The sequence below is a fragment of the Phaethon aethereus genome (assembly GCF_964289735.1).
Source record: "Phaethon aethereus genome assembly, chromosome: 1".
In the NCBI taxonomy this organism is placed as follows: Eukaryota; Metazoa; Chordata; class Aves; order Phaethontiformes; family Phaethontidae; genus Phaethon; species Phaethon aethereus.
In genome coordinates, this window is record NC_138575.1 from 39554541 (window position 1) to 39571995 (window position 17455).

Sequence of the window (17455 nt, forward strand, 5' to 3'; positions counted from 1 at the left end):
GTCATGTTTTTCAAAGGCCATGAATTAGCTTAACTGTCTTTAGTGTCGTGTGTCACTTCAGATATGACTTCAAGTACCTGTCTGTAACTTCATGCAGGCACATTTGGTGTTTACTACCAAGGAAAACAACACAGAGAAAAAGAAATAAGTTCCTCTTCCAGGATGTCTGCCTCCTAACAGGTGACTTAGAAGAACTCTTGGACTTTAAAATAGGCATATGTTCAGGTGCCAGCCCGAGGTGAGGTTTACATTTCCCTTCTGACAAAAAATGTCTGTGTTGTCTGTCAGGTCAGGTAATTTCCTGACTTTCTCATTCAAATCACAAATTAAACTGGGGATATGGAAAGCGAAACAGCTGTTGAGAGGGGCAACGAAGCTGGTGAGGGGTCTGGAGCACAAGTCTTACGAGGAGCGGCTGAGGGAACTGGGGTTGTTCAGTCTGGAGAAGAGGAGGCTGAGGGGAGACCTTATCGCTCTCTACAACTACCTGAAAGGGGGTTGTGGCGACGTGGGTGTTGGTCTCTTCTCCCAAGTAACTAGCAACAGAACGAGAGGCAATGGCCTCAGGTTGCACCAGGGCAGGTTTAGATTGGATATTAGGAAAAATTTCTTTACAGAGAGAGTGGTCAAGCATTGGAACAGGCTGCCCAGGGAGGCGGTGGAGTCACCATCACTGCAAGTGTTCAAAAAACACGTAGACATGGCATTTCAGGACATCTAGTGGGCATGGTTGTGTTGTGTTGATGGTTGGACTTGATAGTCTTAAAGGTGTTTTTCAACCTTAATTATTCTGTGACTCTGTTTGTAATGTTTTTATAGAGACAGCACTTTCTCATTCACCATTAACTCCACTACCTTGAGAAGAGAGAGAATGAAACAGGTCTCTAGCGCTTAAACAGATCAAGCCCAAAAGTGAATAAACCTGATCTCCTGTATCACTCCTTTTTAAGCCTAGTCATACCAACTCCGCCAAGTTTCCCTTACTATTTGTTTTTTAAAGGAAATCATATAGCTTTCTGAGAACATCAGTAAGAAATGGCATGCTAACGTGCTAAAGTGCCCTGACAAAAATTTGACAAAATTAATATAAAACGCTTAGATTCTTCAAATCACACTGCCTTATTTAGGAGTTAATTAGGTCGAACAGAGCAAAGCACTGAAAAGCAAGCATGAAATGCAGCTATTCAAGACTTCTACCAAGCAAAATTACAAACTTTCAGCTATGAGTATGAATCCTTTAAAATCAAATAAAGAATTAGTCCTAGCCAGATTTCATATGCATTAAATGCTATTAATAAGTGGGATTATTATATATAAAAGATAATTTAATTTAAAGATACTGCAGTATACTACGAAGAGTAGAGCTAAGACCAACCAGGTGTTGCTCTGATTATATAGAGCACTAATTTTATAAAGCCCCTAACTTTTGGAATTAAGTTCCAAGTCAGGAAGGTATGCAAAGCTTGGAAAGAGTGCTAAATACTAAATGCCAAGAACATTAGCTTTCCATTCAAAGTTTACTCCTACAGACAGAAAAAAAGTACAAAGATGTCTGAATTTCAACAAGCAACACAAATCAAATTACTAGGAAGACTGTATTTTACAATAATCCTACAAATCACTACCAACTCTAAGAATAACATTAAAATAGAACAGTCTCTCTCCAGGTTTTCTCATTTCTCAGTATTTTCATTTGTACAAATACATGTAGACCTGTGATTTTGCTTCAAGCATCACATCACATCTTACAGAATCCAACAATTACTCATTCAAGTGTGCAACGCAAGCGAACAGGGCTGCAGTGTCTCTCATTTCTTTCTCAGATGTAATTCTTAGCACCGAGTTCCCTGCTGTACTTTTGATTAACATTATTCCATTGTGCTGGTAAAAGCTTTGAGAATATAAGTCAAAGCACAATCTTCCCCCAAGACACATGAATAATTCCAAAGAAAGACTAATAGTCTAAGAAAGGCCACAACCATAAAGGAATGTTAATTCCGGTGAGACCAGATTCTGTATTGTCATTAAGTACATTAAACACAAGCCCATTAACTTTGATATGGATTGTTCTTCCTTCCATCAAGGGCTGAACCCGGTATTTCACAATCTCTGAAATTCCTAGTGAAAGGGGATTTTGCTTTGTGACCTGCACGTTTAGGACTGCCCACTAGTTTTATAGACTGAGGATGTTCTCTTCAGACTCTCGGTTCTGAAGCAGAAAATAACCCCATGTACGTGGATCCTCATGCCTGCAGGAACCCTTGAGTTCAGTGGGGTTCTGTTCACGAGCTTGTGAGAGACCACAACAGACTTTGCTTTAGACTTCCCAGCTACAGAAATACTTTTGCATGGGCCCAAGTCTATTGACAACTTTTTTTTAAAAATAACTTTAATGGGAGTTAAATATGTGCTGTGCCTGAAGGAACAGGTCAAGCTTTAGGCCTGACAAACCTCTGACTTCTTTAACTGCTGGAAGGGGAGTATAAATCTGTTACAGAATGATACTTCATCAGAGACAGGGCACTGCTAATCATCCCTTTTTAGAAAAGGAAAAAGAAGTTTATACCAAAACAAACATGAGTCTATAGCTACAGGACCTAATATCTGCAGATTATCCCATAAACGTGACTTAAAAATAAGAACTTTCACTTACAACTTATGGTGATGCCAAGTTCCACATTATGCTTCTTTGGTAGTTTTACATGAAATGTTCCACTGCTTGGTATAACTGATTCTATAAAAGAATATTTAAAATGATAGATAATTCATAAGGCATAGCAATTCCAAGTGCATGGAACTATATGTGTAAGTTGATTAAATCACATCAGCATCACAAGCCACGGATGAAACATAGGTGCTGAAGTGAAGAAAGTAGGACATACAAAGTATGATTTATACCTCTACCAGTAATTTCACGGTAACTCAATTTTTTTTAAGATTTAAATGAATTTATGGAGATTGCATGGGCCAGCAGCCAGCTGAGACTGCAGGTTTTTAGCTCATATGCAATTTCTGTGAGCACACATGAAAATTTTAGTGCTGGCAGACAACTTTTAATTAAAAGGACAGGAGACCAAGTCTTAAGGATTTCAGGTCTTTGTTGCTGTAGGTCTAACACATTTTTAACTATCCACTAAGGTAACCACCATGGATTTTACACCTACTGGGGAGAAAAAGAATCAAAACACCACTAATGGAGAAGTGCCTGGAGCTGACTGAGGCAAAAAAACACTTGAACACACAGCATTGTATTTGAATCCTGACTTTTGGCATCACTGCTAGCAAAAGTTTGGGCCTTGGCCTGAAAAGGAGCGATTGAAATTACAGCTACGGAAACATATAAACATACGTGTGTCAAGAGAGTCTAACCACGAGTATGAGTCTGCTGTTATGGAGCAAATGGGAACACAAACAAGTCCAGGGACTGAAACATGTGACTTCAGGTGCATTTAAATGACTTTCTCATCATTTGGTTTTCTTATTTTTTAATATTTCATTTCCTATGTATATGAATGTACATATTGTATTTGGCTTTTTTTTTTAACATTACACTAGATGCTTGCATACTAAAAGATTATACAGAATTACTCTAGGAACCTTCAGCCTGCTTTTGATATCATGATTTATAATACCATTAACAATAATTACACTATGCAAAATATAGCATGTCATGACTTCAAAGGAGCTACTGTCAGAACACAGAAGTCTTAAATTTTTTAAACTATTTACATAGTGGGGTAGTGCACCTATATAATGTGTACTTGTTCGGTTTACACAATTTGTGATTTTATAGGGGTATTCTGTATGCTTAAACACATCACAGAAGAAAGCAAAGCCATTAGTAATAATACAGACTCACCAGCAACATTAACAATGATTTTTCTGGCTTTTATTAATTCAATCTCTATTACTTTATTTAGATTGTTGGTTTGAGATACTGTAAGTGAAACTCTTCAGAGTTTTCTGCCTATCCACCCTTTTACAATACTTTTCTGTCTAATAAAACATTTCATTAGCTGGCCTGTAAAGGATTTGCCTCAGCTCAGCAGAATATTTCTATCTCAGGGCAGAAAAATGTCAGGAAATAATTCAGAGGAGGGACTGTCACCAGATCTTACTACAGGACTTGTCATTGCTATTTGCATTCTGAAGCATGCTGCAGGGCTATGTGAAATGGGAAAGATGTACAAAAAGACACACATTTCAGATAGGTCACTTGAAAACTGAATGGTGTATATGTGAGAAGAAAGCCTCCACCTTGCATGCCTAACACTCACAATGTACTTGGGATTTATTTCTTCACTTTTCTTGCCAGACAGAATAACAGTACATTCGTACCTGCAACATCAAATTCTATTTCCAAAGTGACCTTGTTGGTGATAGAGGAGTCTCTGAGCAGTTGATTGGCCTCATCAAACGTGCTGTCTTCCGTCGGGATACCGTTTATTGCCACTATTCTGTCTCCTATTTGCAGCACCCCACACCTTGGTACACAATGACACAAAACAATCATCAGATGTGCATGTTACCAGAACCAGCAATATCAAACACATTCAGCCTAACCTTGAAGAAGTGTGGCGTAGCAGCTCAACAGTCTACCCAGGCACAGAAGGGGAGAGAAGCTGCTGCCGCCCCCCCTGCACCAAGATGCTATCAAGCACTCCCAGCATGGGTCGTGCTCTCTTCTCCCTCTGCCCCAGGAAGAGGGGTGCAGCCTTCACGCCTCCACCCCACCCATGGACATCATCTCTGCCTCTGACCCTGGACTACAGGTGTTGTAGCTCTGCAACAGCAGCTAGTACTTGTGCAACTACTGCTGTTCTCATGCCATGATTAAAGACATACATAAGCATAAAAACGCAATTGAAATGCTGCGATGAAATCATTAGTAAGTCAAAACTCTGGTATTCCCTAAGATTTGGTTCTGTACCCAAAACTGAACAGAGCTGGATATGGCCTCCCCCCATGGCACATTGAATTATTTCTGTTTTGACTTCAGCAATGTTTCTGATTTTTTTTTTCCCTTTTGCATGAATATAGCTTCCAGTATCCTGCTGGAGGACTCTGGATGATAAAAACACTGGTGCGTGTCATTCTTCTTATAGCTGATCAAGCGTATGAAACATCATTGTCAGAACAGAGAGTTTATTACTTGCCACACTTCCATTGAGCAAGGCTCTGCAATTTATCACAAATCAAAAGCAACAAGCCCAAAGTACCCCGAGGAACAGTCACCAAAACGTACTTAGCAGTAATCTGAAAGAACCTCACCTTTCCGCCGGACTGTCAGACTCAATATAGGAAATGAGAGGTGGAGAAGACAAGGTCTCAGTAGCAAACACGCTACCCTGGAGCTGTATCCCAAACCCTACTATGGGGTCAGCTGTCAGCACTACTTCTGTGGTTTCTGTGTGGACGACCTGCCCAGCCAAACCAACAGTGCTAGAGGCTAAAGACACTATAAAACAGAGCAGACGAGGAGGAAAGACGTTCACACACAGCAGAAATTTCATCACTCTTTGAGAAAACTGATCTGTACAATAACCCTAGTTAACAAATCATCTCTTTACAAGTCAATGTAGGCTAAAGTTTATAAATGATATATAAACAGTTATGACATAAAATAGAAAACATCTGGTTGTATAGTATAATGCAGAAAGATACTTCTTGCACTGAGAAAAATAAATGTGTCTGACGTCCACACCCCAAAAACCTCAGAACATCCCTGAATTCTGTTTGCATTAGGTTTGAGGCGTGGATGAGCAGAATATTCACAGGAGCTAAGGGAACTGGAAGCGCAAGCCCAGCTGTTATTCAGGCTGATTCCCACCAGCTTTTTTGAACATCTCACAGCAATGCTTTGTTGTAAGCAACAACAAAGCACATGGCCCAGGCTTGCTTGCAAGAAATAAGGATGCCTTCCTCTTGTACATGTTTACTACATGTCAGCAATTTGACAGGCTAACTGGGTAGTGTAAGTAAGTGGAACAAAGCCCTCTGTTTTAGCAACCAGTATATCTCAAGAGATTCTGAGAAAAAATATCCTTTGGGGTCTCTCAAAGCAACAAGGGAACTCTTCTGTGAGAAACAGATTTACTGATTTACTCCCCCTCTCTAGTCTCACTCTTGTTATGAAGATGCTGCATTACAGAACAAATCAAGACAAAAGCAACATTGAGATTCAATGCAATAATCTATGAAAGGAGGAGACTGCACCTTTGGTTCTTTAATCTCTGCCTAAGGGTCTGTTGTGTAATTGTTTAAATTCCCCTCGTGACAGACTACCGTCTTTCATTACGTCATACACAGAAAGCTAGAGTCTTTCAACTCCTTTTCAGATCAGCAAAGTAATGGTAGAGTATTCTAACGATAATCCTCCAATGCCCAGGATTCTGAATGTTTTCTCGTTATAAATCTACGCTATTACCTCTCCACCTCTAACTTCCTTCAAGACTCATTTCTGCTTGCAGTAGCTACTAAGAATTAGATAAAAGTTCAAGGTTTATTTGAGAGGTAGTTTAGTTCATGGTTTATCTGAGGGATTAAGTGTGGAATTTTTTTTCTTAGATGTAGAAAAAATGAATTCTTATTTTTACATTATAGACAATAGTAGCACAGCTGTACAAAGTTGTCCAAGGTTGTATAAGTATTTCCCATACCTTGGGACTACGAGCATTAGACTTTTGCTCTGAAACAGTTAGCATAAAATCTGATTAATGTGGCACAGTTGGAAATGAAAATTCTGTTGCAAAGTTTCACTTTCCAAAAAACTCATGAGTTTCTGTTTTCTCTCAGCAAAATTCCTTTCCATTCTGAAACCGTCTTTTCTAAATTACTGTGAATTCTCGCTCATATCTTGTTTTCACTTTCGTTTGTAAGAATTGCATATTATTTCACTTATTCAGTAGCTTCCTTCTTACTGTTTCTTTTATCTGCACTAAGACATGCTTATACCCAAATTCAGATACTAATAATCTATTCTTAGAAATGTCCACCATCTTTAGCATCTACTGCATGTGAGAAATAGGTTTCTCCAGCCCGCAGTGTTGTGAAGGCTAAAATAAGACTAAACCAGATAAATTCAGAGTTAATATAACACTGCATCCCCTAACACACCTTCCAGAAATGTCTAAATTTAGGGCATCCAAGCTCAGAAAAGTTCCATTCTCCCTCTCTTTAAGGTCTTACAACAATTACTTGTTAGCTGCATCTTTGTTTCCCATCACTTATGTGTCCATTCCTCCTCTGCAGCAGGCATCTAGCTGACTCTGTAATTTTCTTTTTCTAATACCCTACCAGGAACCTAAAGGTCCTGCAACATTTATTTCAACTTTTAGGACAGCTAACGTTTTAATTCACATTGGGAAATTAAGTTACTATTTGTGGGATTTAAAACTCACCCTGATGAGTATTTTGATGATGTGGACACTTAAAAGTGACAATTAGGAACTCTTCCCACTCCCAATGAAAATGAAACAGAAACAGGAACAAAAAAAAGCAGAGATGAAAATACCCTTTCCAAATCATGTAACAACAGCTATCTGCTAAGCCTCTATAAAATGCCACAGGTACCCAAGCCCATGACTGACATAGAGCATGTTGGGGTTTGTAACACAACAATTGCAGCAAGAAAGACTGCCATTTTTTTGGTTGCTTGATGGATTTGAGGTTTTACAGGCCAGAAACATTTTAAAGCCTTATGGCGTTAAAAAGGGGGCATGGATATATGTGTGGTTCCATTGAACCCCGGTTGCTACTGCTGGGGGTACATTTTAGCATACTCACATAGTTTTAGTCCAGCTCTTAGCAACACTCGTGGGGGCTGGTTTACTATATGCTCCACAGTGATGTAAGTCGTAATCTTGAATTTGAAGATAATGTACTTGTTACTTTTATTCCTGCAGCCGTATGAGAAGCAGAGCAAGCTGCATTTAAAGGTACGTATATGGATTATTATGCTTTGCAGTCTCCTGCTGTGACCCTTAAGAAATTGCAAAACGTTCACTATTCCTCCTGGTAGCAGCTAACTTGGATGTGCTGAGAAAACAGCACCTGTGCACATCTGAGACATTCTCTAATTCCTACCAGATATGCAGCCCTAGTAACTACCATGTAAGTTGATATGAAATTGTGTCTCACCTTCAAGTAGTAAGATGGACTTATTACAAAATACGTCAGGATTTAAACTTTAACCAAACAATAATCTAAGTGTTTCCACGATGAACACCACACTTTAAAACAAAAAAAAAGCAGAGGAAGAATAAAAATGGAAAACAAGTAGCATAAATAAACCATGTGGCAGCAGGGTATGCCTTCAATTTTTACAGCCACATGTTTGGAAAGATCTGTGTAAATAATGCAATGATTGTGAAATCATGGCCATAAAAGTCTTGTAACCCCCTGTACCATCACACTCATCATCATGAATTTTGGCATGATCACATTAAGTTGTGCAGGTTTTCCTAAATAACTGGCAATGTAAACTTTACAGCACCCTTCACCAATACATCCTTTTCTTCCCAAAATGACATCCTAAAAGATTTATTAAAAGTTACATTAATAAAGGCCTCAAATAATCCAACTGGATTAAAGAAAAAAAATCACTAAAATTAAGAGAGCATGCTATTCCTTCTCTATGAAAAGGACAGCAGTCGATGCTACTTGATTCTCATGAATCTCCCACAAAGGGAGAAGAGCAAGGTTTTCCAAGTCCTATTGATGGATGGTGGAAGGGTACAGGAGCAGTCATTCTCCATCATGGTCACTTGTAGCATGTTCAGTCCAGTGTGGGTCTCTTAGGTTGGCTGTTACTGCAGTCACAAGTACAGGTATAAGTCTAGCAAGAGCAGTAAGAAACTGTGTGGGCTGAAAAGCAAGCTCACAGAAAGGGCAAGCAAGCCTGGCTGGCCAGCTAATACCTCCAAAGCCAGCTCTGATTCAGGGTTGCTGATATGGGCATGGTGGTGTTGGGTTGACAGTTGGACTTGATGATCTTAGAGGTCCTTTCCAACCTTAATGATTCTGTGATTCTATATAGTCACTGCTCGTAGCGAGGCACAGACTCATTCAGTGACAGGGCCAGTTCCATGTATTTTGTAATGCTCTATATCCAGACTTCACAATGGAAATGCATAATAAACTACCCCACAACAAAGTTCTCATCCTAATTCTTCTTAGCTAGAGATTTGTTTAATCATAGCAGCCTGTCATCCCCACGGCCTTCTGACTTGAGGAATCTTTCAGGTGGGCTGCAGTGCTTATGTGGCTGTCCCACTTAAATCTAATGTCACTGGTGTTGTTTTGAGCCTTTGCAGGATAGCAAACTGCAGGGCAAGGCTTCCTGGAAGGAAAAATATCTGAAAAATATAATAACACAAGTAACAGCTGTCTCCAAGATCCATAATAGGATTATCTTTCAGGATTAACAGTCCTTTGTTGGATGGAGCAGCTATAATATAACACAGCCAAAGAACTATTTTTTTCACTCAGCATTATTTTACTATTCAAATCAATCAGTATTAGTGTAACACTACTACTATTTCTCATGTGCACATGACGACATGGAAGAGCTGGACCCCTACTGATACTATAGCATGGATGGAGACACTATCTCCCCATGACCTGAATGAATGCATTAGAAGCCAACACGTCAAAAAGTTGTGGAAAATGGCTGATCAGATTAAAAATAAAAAATGCATTTACAGGCAAACGTTATGTAAAAATACTTGCTTTACAAAGGAAATAAGAGCGAGCAAGCAACAAAAAACTGCAAGAAAGCAAAACCTCAGTTCCTCTCTCAAATGTTTCCTCTCAGCTCCATCATGACTGGCCCTGGTTGGAAGCTGCTGGTTTGCTCTGATTTTGCTATGACCATGGGAAATCTTTAATATGGGGCAGCAGCACTGTAATGCGCAGCAGCTCAGTTTTTCCAGAGTGGACCTGTGAGTGTCATTAGATGGAGCAGATGATTTACAGAGTAGTTCTCACCTCCCTGCTCTGGAGGAACCGAGCTGCTGAGGATCACAGGAAGACGGACAAGCCAAAAGGAGAGATGGCACTTACATGGAGTCTGGGAAACAATGCACTGATACAGCCATACTCTCTCTGGCCCAATGAATACTTAGCAATACACAAAGTGGAAGAGCCTGAAATATATCCACCCTGGCTATCTCATTTCAGCATTGGACAACTATTTTTATGCTGCTGTTTCCCTACATCTAACAGAAATTCCAATCGTTTTCTCTTCTGCCTAATATATATATATAAAAATTAAGGTACTTTGTACCTTTTTTCTGTATCTTCCCCCTCCTCCACCCATTCACTGCACATTTTGAGCAAATGGTGTTACCACCTACAGGAGCTTTTGAAGTCCTTCTTTTTCATCCTCCGCCTCATCATTGTCCCACGCGGGCTGGTGGAGTAGAGGCTGCGAGGTAAGGTCCCCATGTTCAGGGAACTCAGGCTGTATGCACTCATGGAGGTAGGAGAGAAGGATGAAGACACCAAAGCTGCTGTAAGAAATCAAACACTTGGCATACAGCACTCAGTCTTCATGGAAGAGTGCGACACATGCCTGCAACTCATCAGTGAATAAAACAATGTGTATGATGCACAGGAGTGGTTTGTGCATTTCCAATAACAAAGACATTAAACCACACGGGTGACCTAGGTACAAATAAAGTCATCATTTCATGAAAATACCTGCTGGAAGCTAACAAAGATACTGCAGATACAAAAAGTACATTCATAGTACACAACCTATTTTACGCGAAGCACTTCAAATAAATTTTTCAACCTGTATCTACGAACCAATGCAGACCAATGTGTCCAGATACACCAATTTTAGAAATGCCTTTTTGTAGTAGGTAATTTCTGACAAAAGATTTGTAAGCAATGCTTTGCATTCAAAAATCATGCTTTATATACACTACTCAAATCTAATGGTCAACTCATAAAGCACAAGAGCTGATTCATTCAGATTTTTCAAGTCTTTTCCTGTCTACAAAGGTTACCTTGTTACAGAAAGGAAAAGGCATAAAATGTCAGAAATAACCTTGGCATGGCTATGAAAAAGTGTAGCATCCATAAAACCGAAAAAGTTTTAGTGCCTGAAATGAGGAAAGTATGAGTGAAAGAAAAGGGGAGGGAGGAGGAGGAAGAAGAGGAGGAGCAAGTATGTCAGCAGGAAAAAGTGTGGAACATTACGAAGGCTTTTTTGAGGAGGCGTTTTCCGGAATTTCAAGGCTGGCATCCTGCAATGGTCAGGGTGGTAGGTGTTATAATGGTGGTAGGTGAGGAGGCTGCTGTGGCTGTTGGCACACGAATCCCAGGTAAGTTGCCTGTTGCTTCTTTGAACCTTCACTGCCCGCATGAAGGAATGATGGAAAATCAGAAAACAAAAGGACCAGAGAAGAGGGAAAAGTAATTGAATTGCACAAACAAAAGAAGTAAAAAAATGAAAATAAATTGAAAATAAAATAAAATAATAAATAACCTAGTCTTGTCTTCTTACCAGGGGCTGCTAACTTAAAGGAACAGAAATAGTATTTTTTCTCAGAATAAATGCTTCTGATTGGGGTTTTTGGTTTTCTTGTATTAGTTTTTAAAAAGATTAGTACTGAATCAATTTCTTATCTCACTCTGGCTTTAGGAGCTAACATTGCAAACTTCCCTAGAAAATACTAAGGTATTACATATGACCGCTTACTGAAGGTTAATAAGTCTCTGCTTGCATTCATCTACATAAAAAAGACCAACCAGATACTATACATAGCACGGCCTAGAATGGAGGTGTTTACTTGCCAGTCATTTCAATTTACTGCATTGACATTTTAATTTTTCCACCATCTACTGTTCGCATTACACTCTTCTGTGCAGTAAATGAATTCCCTGGGGCAGCAGCAGAAAAACTCTGTCCTGAAGCCTGGTTAATAAAGTAAAGGTTCTTATTGATTAGTTGGATGTGCATTTTCATGTTTTTTTTTTTAAACTTGATCTTCAAAACTTTAAAATGATCCTTTTCTGGATGAAATTAGAGACCATAGTTAATTGCTGATTATACGTACGAGGAGTCTGGGATACAGCGAAAGTGAAGGCCAGTATTTACCAAGAGAATGGGAAGCATTTCAGTTGTGTGTCAAATGTTAAAAGGAAAACGACTGAAGTCATTCTTCATTAAATACTGTCTACTCATTATTAAACTCAGCGTAGCTGTGTCCTTCCGTAGAGGAACACTTAAAACTGGGAACTACTCACTGAATTTTTGTCTTAAAAACACTGAGGGATTCACTCATACCATGAAACGTAAGTTACAGTCTTTGTCCCATGAGTTGTATTACCTGTGTCTCTCTGCTACCTGCTGTATCTATAATGGCTGCAGACTACAGCAGTAGCCAAAAATCATTGACTTGCATTCCCATCTTGCTCCGTGAGACAAAATAAGGGGGAAAAGGGTAGCCACAGCAGCAAGCACCGCACAGTACCAGAAGAAAAGCTACCCTTTTGTTTCACTTCATATTACATGAGGAATGGTCTGCTAATTGTCTGAATATATTAACCCTCCTCTGACTCGAAAGCAATGCCTGTCCCTACAGCGAGGAGTAGATACCAGGGAAGCGAGAGGAAAAGGAGAGTACAGGGGCCCACCATGCCCCCGTGGCCTCGTGGGGTGGTGGGGACTCTGGGTGCCCCGGCACTGCCAGGCCTGGCCTTTGGGGTACCTCACCCACCCAGCACCAGTGCCAGTGACCTCAGAGACTTTGGAAAAATCTCATGTCAGCGAGAAAAGTCCCAGAAACAGCAACAGTAGCCTGATATGGCCGTATACATATATATATCTCTATATCTTACAGACTATCATATCTTCTCAGATGAAACTGTCTCTTTGATTACGTGCACAGACAGCAAGATTTCCAAACTTTAACTATGGTGCAAAAATTAAAATCTGATAAGAATAGCGTGACCAGGTGGATTTTCATTATTTTCAGGTTGCTGTGAGCCTTGTTTAATTAAAAAGTCTGCTTCCAGCAGGAAATTATCTGGTAGTCTTTCATTATTTTTTTAAAAATTTTTTTTTTCATGCTGAGAGTAGATATAAAAACGTCCTACAAAGTGGGAAGGTACATAAATTCAGTTTGCTCACCTTGTAGAAGGATAATCCTAATTCAACAAAAATTCTGTAAAAGAAAATCCTATAGTGTGTAACCATAGTAATTCAGTGGTAATTTGAGCTATTCCAACCCAGGGTTGTGTATACAGCGAACATAAAACTAATGGGGCAGCAAGAGAAATGAGTGTTAGCAGCACAGTGTACATGAAAAAAAAACAAGAAAAAAAAAATCTGATCTTTTATAGTGCTCTCCATTTTATTTTAGGACTAAAGTTTCAATTTATTTTAGATACTGCCTTTCCTGCCCATTTTAAATTCCTAACATGTTCCCAGAAGACCAATAACTGAGGTCAAGAGATACAGCACTAATGACTCAGCTTATCCCAGACACATAAAGGGAGTTTTTCAAACTCTGCAGCATCTAGACCATACCACACCTGATGAAAGGCTGTTTCCAAGAGGGTACTTGCTTCCATAAAGCATGTTACATTTTGAATTGGTCATGATATGAGAGTAGCACCACTTGGTGAGGTGCTGGGAAGCACTGTAAATGTCCCTGTTATTCTGCCTTACTTAAGAAAGCAACTTTACTACCTTAGGGAGATTTCCCCCCAAAAGATGTGCTTATCTAGTGTTTGCAGGTCCCCTTGATATGATTTTGTAACGGCCAGTTCTTAACTCTGGCATGGTAAGAGCATTGCTTTTTCTAAGCATCTACATTGGGTCAAGGTGACTAGCACATTAATCAATTTGTTTTAAACGTTGGTTAAGAAGCCAACAGCTTCAAGTAATACAATCACCTACACAAATCTTTGGCCCTGGTACTCATCTTCCCAAAAGAAACACTCTTCAAAGCTTCTTTAGCCAGCCAAAAGTTGATCGTGTGACATCTTTGCTTCAAAAAAAGGAAAAATCCATTTGAAATGTACTACCATAACTGTGAAAAATGGAAATATATTGCAAAATTTGGTCTCCATCTCATTCTGCTTCTGCAGTATTATTCCCTGCTCCTTTGCCTCTCTAACTGGCTTAAGTAGAAGGGGAAAGAGATGCAGCTGAATAATGGAAGTACGTGGTATTGCAAGAGTTACTTTTTGTTCACCCTGGTCTTGGAAAAACTAGCGTTTCTTAAGACATTGGTTCCATATTCACCACTCTGACAAACTGACTAGAGCATCGCTTATTCAGGGACAGCCTGGACCTTAGATGCCCAGGAACATCCACCATCACTGACACCCCAGTATTACAGGCCCAGAAAATGGTACCACTGGCTCGTGCTGCAACACAGGTACTTGTTCTCTGTGTATTTGATAACTCTTGTTGCTTCTTTGACATCCATCAACATGTGGTATTTCAGACTGAATTTATGAATGCTGTGAATTAACCACTTTTTCAGAATTAGTTAGAAAACAAGACAGGCAGTGCCCATCTTCAAATACTAAGGCATTTTATATATATTTGAATTGAAAATGTAAAGCCATTCTCTTCAAGCATGTTGGTATGAAATAAACAACATGGCGAAAAACGGCTGGGATCTAGGGAACTGTTTCCAAACACAAACCTTTTTCATAGCACTGCCAATGAATGCATGAAGCAATCTCAGAAGTACTTTAAAAGATGATGGCAATAAATAATAATGCCATTAACAAGAAAAAATATGTGGGGTTTTTCAAGTATTTTAAGGGATAACAGGTGTATTAATGAAGTGGTCATAACAGACTAGCAAGTCAATCTGCAGAAAAGAAGGTGGCCATGGCCCTCTCTTCCCCCTCTAATTTTAAGAAGGAATACAGAGAATAATTTTCTGAAGGACCTAGTTGCCTCCCCAATGATTGCAACAGTAGTCAACAGGTGTCTTTATGTACATCTACAAGTGTGCAGAGACATTTCTCAGTAAAATATTTCTTTTCTCTATCCATAGGAATCTCAGAGGGTACCTTAAGGACAAGAAAACACAGAGCCTCTCAGAAACTGCAGAAGCATAACCTTAGGAGCTGAAACAACATTTACAGACATAACTGCTGCGATAGCTTTCTTGGCCATTCAGCAAGGGCAGGCAAAGTAAAGACAGAAAAATAAAAGGGCTATTTGGTGCTACAGATCCTCTTACCGTGCTCCGGGCCTTTCAGCGCTAGCCGTGTCTGGTGGTGAGGAAGGATCTCAAGTTTGACATTATCCGCTGCGTTAGCCAAAAATTGCGTTGCTTCTGCCAGTGTACAGTACTCCATGCTGGTGCCGTCAATGGACAGAATATGGTCTCCTACATGTAATGCACCACATCTACGTAAAAGGGGAAAAACTCAGTATGATCAGGCATGCTCTTTGCTTTGAAAATGAGTTTTACTGCCTTCAAACTGGTCATGACAACTATGAGGTGTTCTTTTTTTTCGAGAGAGATTTGTGTTTTGTAGGCATTGTCACTGGTCAGACTTTATATCTATTAGTACAAACCTTAAAAACAATTCAGTTAATACAGTATATGCCAAGACATCACTCACAGAACTGGAATGGGGTAGCTGACTATAAAAATATGTGTGAATGGCAGCAGAATAAAATGAGAAGAGCTTAAGGAGACTCAAATAACTTGGTCACATATCCCTCACACAAGCACCCAGTTCATCATTTTTTGAGTTAGAGTTCATACATTTATTAGTACAAAAGCTGTAAATGACGATGAAATTATGCAGTAGTCCAACAAATAATGAAACCAGGGCTAGCATGGTGACTTGAGGAGTGGGGTGGGGAGGGGGCTATCTGCTAAATCTCGCTGCACTCAAGAGACTGGCTACTGGATGAGTTGAGAAATGCAAACACAGCAGTCAGCATCCCGACGTACCAGTCAAGTGGACAGCTCCTTTAATTGGTTACCCCCTGTGAAATGGGAAAAAACAGAGGGAGAAAATTAAAGCATCCTGCACCATTGAACTGGAGAACACCCCTGGATCAATGGCCGTCACTCTCAAAGTTTCTACTGTAGGGAAAAGCCCACAGAGGAGCTGTAGACTCACTGCTACAAGTCGGTGCTACCAAAAGCACCGTTGTCAAAGAGGAGTTACAAGGTAGGGTGACTGGGGACATGCAGGAGGAATTTGCTGCTGAAACGTAATATTTAAGGATTTTTTAGGTAGAGATATGTATATAGAAATATACTGTATATGTATAAACACATACGCACACACACACGCACGCTCTCCAGAAAAGATCTCACAGCTCTGCAAACAGAAGCTTAGACCATTGGGGGAAAAAGATCTATCATTTTTTAAAATGGTTTAAATGGTTTTATTTAAGGGTTTAAATGAAGTGGAAAAATTACTGCAAAATACAGAAGCCAGTCTTCCTAATACCTCAGTCATATTCTAAAATATCAGTAAAAAAATCCAGACATAAGGAGTTCCATTTCACTGTGCCACAAGAATGAGTGATATATTCTAAAAGAACACTTCAAGGTTGCAAAGCCTCAAAATTTACTTCCCTTGACAGCTGTTCCATATTGTATGCTTACTTTAAGAATTCCAGTGGGTTATTTATTTTTTTAAATACTAACCTCTGCTGCAGCATTACATTTAATAGTCAGAGCAGACCACTAAATTTCTGTGTTGCGTAGTGCAAGCAGACAGTCACATATTACATGGAGGCTGGCTTATGTCATTGAATACTATGTGAATGAGCTAAAGGAAATGGTGCCCTGGAAGTCTTGAACTTGGCAATATGGAACAACAATCTGACAAAGTGCTAATTTTAAGACCTAGCAACCTTGAGAGCGTCTGGTTCAGTCAATTTTGTCAAAAAAGGTTCAGTCAATTTTGTCAAAAAAGGGAAGGGTTTCTTTAAAACCAAACCAAACCAAAGTAGAAATAAAATGGATGTATGAACCTGCAGTGTCAGCCCTCTGTCACACTCACCTGTCTGCAATACTCGCAGATTTGATTTTGTCTATGACAATGACCTGTTTGTTGCAGCACATCGAGGTAGTTAGTGCAACCCCAAGAGCAGCACCGGGAGTTTTGGCAACTTCAACTAGCAGTGGCCCAGATGCTGTTGCTACTGAATCTGTTAAAATTAGACAACAAAAGATCATTATTATATCCATGTGGTACTTAGGCCATTTTCATATTTTCCCACATAAAATCTTCATGGCTATTCTACTTCTCTAACCAGACAACATGCCACATAAAGAAATTCTGGAATAGCATCAGTTTAGGTGTCAGGAACCAGATCTTAATGTTGAAACCAATAAAAGCAAGAGAAGGTTTGTGAATCTTGGATGTTGGGAAGCTTCTGAATGTGTCAGAGATGGACCAGGCTAGGGAACCAGGATGTGTTAGCAAATCACTCTCTTGCACAACT

At 39.6% G+C, this 17455-nt stretch overlaps 1 protein-coding gene across 11 annotated transcripts in view; it reads right to left on the minus strand.

Moving 5' to 3' along the window:
* GRIP1 (glutamate receptor interacting protein 1) overlaps nt 1-17455 on the minus strand; it is a gene marked incomplete at both ends in the record, with an annotated part of 345974 nt that overhangs the window by 33231 nt on the left and 295288 nt on the right. For 5 of the 11 annotated variants that reach the window (XM_082013873.1, XM_082013871.1, XM_082013869.1 and 2 more), the window contains 6 exons: nt 2654-2734; nt 4339-4484; nt 5272-5458; nt 10356-10511; nt 15219-15388; nt 17011-17158. In XM_082013873.1, coding sequence (XP_081869999.1) covers nt 2654-2734; nt 4339-4484; nt 5272-5458; nt 10356-10511; nt 15219-15388; nt 17011-17158 — 888 coding nt within the window. Of the gene's footprint in view, nt 1-2653; nt 2735-4338; nt 4485-5271; nt 5459-10355; nt 10512-11205; nt 11362-15218; nt 15389-17010; nt 17159-17455 lie in introns of all 11 variants that reach the window. The other 6 variants (XM_082013864.1, XM_082013868.1, XM_082013867.1 and 3 more) reach the window with 2 other exon arrangements.